The 5,544-nt window shown below is 52.3% G+C and overlaps 1 protein-coding gene across 1 annotated transcript in view; it reads right to left on the bottom strand.

Moving 5' to 3' along the window:
• Positions 1-4,917, bottom strand: part of LOC106900026 (LIM homeobox transcription factor 1-alpha-like) — a gene marked incomplete at its 3' end in the record, with an annotated part of 12,559 nt that extends 7,642 nt beyond the window's left edge. The window contains exons 1-4 of the mRNA XM_014961984.1: positions 4,764-4,917; positions 3,391-3,537; positions 2,966-3,014; positions 2,537-2,556 (exon numbers count right to left, since the gene is read on the bottom strand). Of these exons, the coding sequence (XP_014817470.1) occupies positions 2,537-2,556; positions 2,966-3,014; positions 3,391-3,537; positions 4,764-4,917 (370 nt within the window). The remainder of the gene's footprint in view (positions 1-2,536; positions 2,557-2,965; positions 3,015-3,390; positions 3,538-4,763) is intronic.
• Between the last annotated feature and the right edge of the window lie 627 nt (positions 4,918-5,544).

Consider the following 5,544-nt stretch of genomic DNA (forward strand, 5'->3'; position numbering starts at 1 on the left):
CCTCTCCTCCCCGCTCTCCTGCCCGGCTGCGGGCACCGACCCCCCCACGCCTCGAGGGGCCGGCGGCCTTCCCCGGCTCGGGGGGGGGGCACCGCTCTGCTCCCCGGCCTTTTTTTGTTCTTTTATAAGAACCTTTTTTTGTTCTAAGAAAGCAAGCCAAAAAGAAAGAAAAAAAAAAAGAAGAAGAAAAAAAATAAGAAAAAAAAAAAAGAAGAAAAAAGAAGAAAAAGGTGGAGGGTGGTTAATTAAAGTTACCCATAAGCATGCCAGGTTTGGGTCATCTCAAAATACCCCACCCTGGACTAAAACGAAGCACTTTTGTTCTTTCTTCAGTGGCTGGACTAGCTCGAAAAAAAAAAAAAAAAAAAAGTTACTTTTTAATATTTTTAATGTACTTTTTCAATGACTTCAAAAATTCCAAGACTTTAAGATGGCAGAATGAAACGTTCTCATTCAACGCAACAAGTTTCTCCAGGTCTCTCCTTAGAAGGAGAAAGAAACGACAATCCCTGTTCTCTCTTGCTCAGAGGACTGTGTGCATCAGCACATGGAGCGATACCCGGAGGGATGTTACTGCCCTGACTGGGATTGCCCAGGAGTCTCGGGAAGGTCCCTCAGCCCCATCCCAAGCCAGACCTGTGACGGGGGCAAAAGAGGACACTTCTGCCAGCTCCAGGCAGTGCCTCTCTCATAGATTGTTTGATTTGTTTTGTCGGCTTTGATCGAGAGTGAAAAAATAATTTAAAGCAACTATCTGTCCAGGGGAGCAAGGGACTGGTTAACTGGTTGGAGGATCTGTGACGCCCCACAGCCAGGCCAGGGAGGGCTAGAGGGGGTGAGTTACAGCTGTACAAAACCACAACGATCCCCCCGAGGAGGAGCAGAGGGTGGAGGACATCTGTTGAGCTCTTGTAGGCCCAGAGCAGAGGCGTGGGAGGCTGTGCAGGGGCATGAGGGACCATGGAGGTTGCGTCCTCTGGCAAATGGAGAGGCCCCACAGGGATATGCCCCAGTGGACTCTCCTTTTATTCGAATAAAGCCTTTGCAGGACTCCTCTGTCTCCCTTGTGAACATCGACGTCTGGCAAGGCGATCTTCCACACATTTTCTTGTTCCCTTTGCTGTTCTGTTAAACTGCCTTTGTCCCAACCCACCAGTTTCAGTGGGTGAACAGGATTGGGGAAGCAGCAGAGACCAGAAGAAGGAAGAGAAGCAGCAGGAACACTGGCAGGGGAAGGCCCCTGGTCGAGTCCTAACGACTCATAAACAGCACCTAACGACCCTACTGATGGGGGGGACATTCCACCCCCTCGGCAGTTGGGGGTTGCAGGGGCGTGTCGGTTGGGAGAGAAGAGACATTAGTACCACAAAAGCTGCCTGTTTGGGATAATAAACGATTCGGTTTCATCACCAACCAGGGTCCCTGCCTTCATATGCTACAAGTGTCCTTTTTTTCCTGCTAGTTCTCCCCTCAGGGCTGGAGGGGACCGAGAAGGTGGCTGCCACCTGGTTCTTTGTTGCCCTCTGAGGCCAAACCACACCAGTCCTTTCTGGCGCCCAATGTGGGGCACTCAGAGGGTTGAGATAACCCTCTGATCTTACCACAGCAGGGAGGCGGGAGAATGTGGGCAGGTATCTAGAGAGCTTTGCACCTCCAATGGCTTGGGACTTCACCCCCGAATAATTACAGAACCCAGTTTTATTTCTGGAGTGCCAGGGGGATCCCAGGGGAAAGGCCTCAGCCCACCCAGTAGAGGTATCTACAGGAACCACTAAGTACCTTCATGGTTCACACCCAGGCAATTCAGGGAAATCCATTTGCCAATATTCCCCTGCTGCTCACCCTTCTGTTATTTTTCCAAATTGAATCCTGTTCTGTGATTTTGGACAACACGTTTCACACCTTTCTGTCACTGACCTCACCACTTCAGTCATACTTCAGCTAATTCTTAATTTTTGAAGATGCTTCAACAGCTTCTCTCTTCCCCAATGCACGGCTTCATGCTCCCTTTTCCCAAGGCTACTCCTGAGTGCATATGGGACTACCACCAGCCCCGAAGGAGTGACAGCCCATCCATCGCCCCCTTTGCTGCCTCTAAAACTGCTATTAAATTCAGATCATGTTTGTCAGAGAGAGGCTTTTCTGGGAATACCAGTCTCTTCTTTTCTGGCCCCACGGCTAATGCTTCTATTTCCTGGAGAAACCCAGCCTGAAAATGCAGAACCACTTGTAGATGCAAACCAGCAGCAGAGAAATGAAACAATGAACCCCACAGGAATGAAACTTGGACAAAAAAGCAGAAGATAAAATAATGATTGCAAATTCCTACTGCCTCTTCGGAAAGAAGAAAAAGTCTAAGGAGGAGAGCTATAGTGTTATGATTACTTCTACATTTTAAAAGGCAGTGAAACCATATTTTCTTCTTCTTTGCCGTGCAAGAATTTTCTTCTCTGTTGGATCTTTATTTCGGCAGCAGCATCTCTGAACCATGTGGTGAAATTCAAGGCAGGGACAGTATTTTCCTACAGAGGACAACCCAGCAGACTTGCAAAGTGACTGCAGAGGAGAAAGAGAGAGCTAAAGAGACCCTGGCAGACACCTGCACAGGGGTTGTCTGTGGTGCATCAGGCTGGATGCCCCATTGTTTTTATCCTCTCTCCTGTAGACAAAGGCCCCGACAAGGAGAGGAGCACAGGACTGTGGGAGAACAAGGGGTTAACAGGATTGTGGAAGAAGCAGAGACCAGGAGAAGAAGCAGGAACAAGGGCAGAAGATGGCCCATGTGCATCTCCAGATGGGCTGTAAACAATGCCTGGGGCCTCGGAGTGATGGAGGGGAATTCTGCCCACCTGGTGGTTGGGGGTTGGAGGGGTGTGTCGGTTGGGACAGAATACACACTGGTGCTATATAAGCTGCCTGTGGGTTATAATAAACGATTAAATAATAAACGATTCTGCCTTCATACGCTACACACGTCGGCACATTCCCATCCACAGCCAGAGGTTCTCTACCTTCTACAAAGAAACAGACACAAAGTTAAGGATTCAAGACTCTGACAGAGACTTAGGCAGCGGGGTCCATCTTGATCGATGGCCTCTAAAGCCTTTCTTTTCTTTAAACTTTCCTGCCATTTCGAGCTCCAGGGAGAGATGGGAACCAGAGCAGACCATGGTGCACTCCCAGCCTACACCCCCCACCGATTCTCAAACTTCTTCAAGGACAAAAGCTAAGCATTCAGGGGTCAGGCATAGGCCTGGGCAGCAATGTCCACACTGATTCCTGGGCTCTGCTGTCTTTTTGTGTTGACATTTTCCTGCCTTTCAAAGCTGCAGGGACAGACAAGGCCATGGTGCAATCACACCCTAAGCCACTCTACCACAGATTCTTTACCTTCTACAAGGACACCGAGAAAAGTCAAGGATTCAGGAGTCTGGTACAGACCTGGGCAGGGGTTGTCCTTGCTGAGGGACCATGGCCGACCTCGTTTGTTCTGTTCTTTAATCACGCGGAAGCTTCGGACACCATACACAACGACCACTGTGATGAGGTAGATGCCACTTTATTGCACAGATGTCCCAGCTTTTATAGACAATTCCCAGGTGATGCCTTTATAGTGGGCTATTATTAGCAGGTGATAACTAGTTACATGCTGACAGTATAGTGTGCGATTATTAAAAGGCTCACCAGGTGTTACATTTTGGTGTCCTGCCAAGGTTGTATCACTAAACTTCAACCCACACTGAGCACAGAGGAACGGCTTCTCCCCTCCAAACTCTATACAACCCAATGACAGGTTTTGCCTATTGTTTTCCAACCAGGTAGAGACCCCAATAATTCCAGCTTTTGTAAGGGATCAGAGGGTGTTGCCATTGACAAACAAAAGGCATTTTGTCCCGTTTGATTAGCCCACGTTACCCACATATTTTGTCTGGGAGAAATGTCAGTAATACAATTTCCAATTGCCCACGATAGATGGAAAATCAGGATTTCTGACCCCATATTACTCCCCCCCAGAGTCATATTTCCAATTAAGCCAGGGCCAGGCGTCGTCCTCAAGTCTCATTGCTTGGGCTGGTTGAGCTGGTCTGGATTGGCTCCTTCCATGGCTTGATCCACCTGGCAGGCACCCACCGAGGACCTTGATCTGTCAAAACACAAGCATATCCTCTACCAATCATTTTTCATCCCACTGGACCTTTCCAGTCCCCGGTGGCCCAGTCCTTGTATTGGACTTTTATTGATCCCAGAGACTGAATTCCTGACTGTAATGATGAATGATGTAGCACAACTGGGGGTGAACCTCGCTCCCCTGTCAACCCCAAAAAATTTAATACACACACAGCTTTTGCAAGTCGCTCAGAAGGAACAGATTCTCCCCCTCTGTGTTTTTGCAAAAGCCATTTCAGCATAGCACGAGCTCTTTCAACAATAGCTTGTCCTGGGGGTAAATGTGGGATCCCGGTTTTATGGGGAACTCCCCACGGAGTACAAAATTGACTGAATGTTGCAGAAATATATGTGGGACCGTTGTCTGTCTTTATTTCCTGCGGGATTCCCAAGGCCATGATGGCAGCATGCATATGCTTTATTACGTGTTTTGCCGATTCTCCCGTACTACATCAACAACCCCCCTCTTCAAACCAAGCGCACCCTCAACAAAGCCAGAACCTTCTCACGGCGAGGTCTCTAGGCCAGAAAGAAAACGCATTCTCGTGCCACACGGGCATCACCTCTGACATTCCCCCAGCCCCTCCTCACCTCACATTCCCGGCCCCCTTCTCTCTCCTTCCCTTCCAGCTCCTCCCGCGCCCTCATCCCATCCACCCTCACTTTTCCAACATCTCCTGGAAGGGCCCAAGTCCCCTCCTTCGCTCTCTGGAGCTGCTCCCGCAGGAGAGCGTTCCCTTTCGGCCACATCCTCGCCCCTTGGTCTCTCCCAGCTCCCACCAGCATCCCAGGAATGCTCTCCTGCTCTCCCCCCCTTCCTTTCCCAGCTCTGCTCTGGCCCTGAAGCAGGAGGAGAAGCACAGAGCCAGCTCTCGGTGTCGGACACCCCCATTCCTGCCTTCCCCTGGTTCAGCCCCTTTGGCAGGAGCCGGGGGGAGACCCGGGGGGGAGAGGAGCGAGTGCCCCTGGGGACAGAGCCGGCTCCCCCGGCCCCGGCTCTTCTCGGGGACTCTGCAGCCCAAGCTCAGCACATGCCCCAGCGCTGCCCAGCCCAGCCCGAGCCCTCACGGCACCGGGACCCGGCCAGCGCCCGGGGAGGGCCCCGCCGGGGCCGCGCCTTCGCCCCCCGAGGGCTCCGCCGCCACCACCGAGGCCCCTCTGTGGGCGGCGCAGGCGGCCCAGGCACCCCGGCCCCGCCACCGCGGTCTGGCCCGGGGGACCGTGGCCCGCCACCTGCCCCTGCCCCTGCACCTGTCCCTGCCCACTGGGAGCCGTGGGGCGGGAGGGCCGGGCTTGCTCGGGGCCGCCCTGCGGCTGCACTGCCCTCGGGGCTGCCGCGGGGAAGAGGCCACCCCCGCCGCGGGGGGCTCCGGGGGC

Source organism: Calidris pugnax, unplaced genomic scaffold (assembly GCF_001431845.1).
Source record: "Calidris pugnax isolate Ruff unplaced genomic scaffold, ASM143184v1 scaffold1089, whole genome shotgun sequence".
Taxonomy (NCBI): Eukaryota; Metazoa; Chordata; class Aves; order Charadriiformes; family Scolopacidae; genus Calidris; species Calidris pugnax.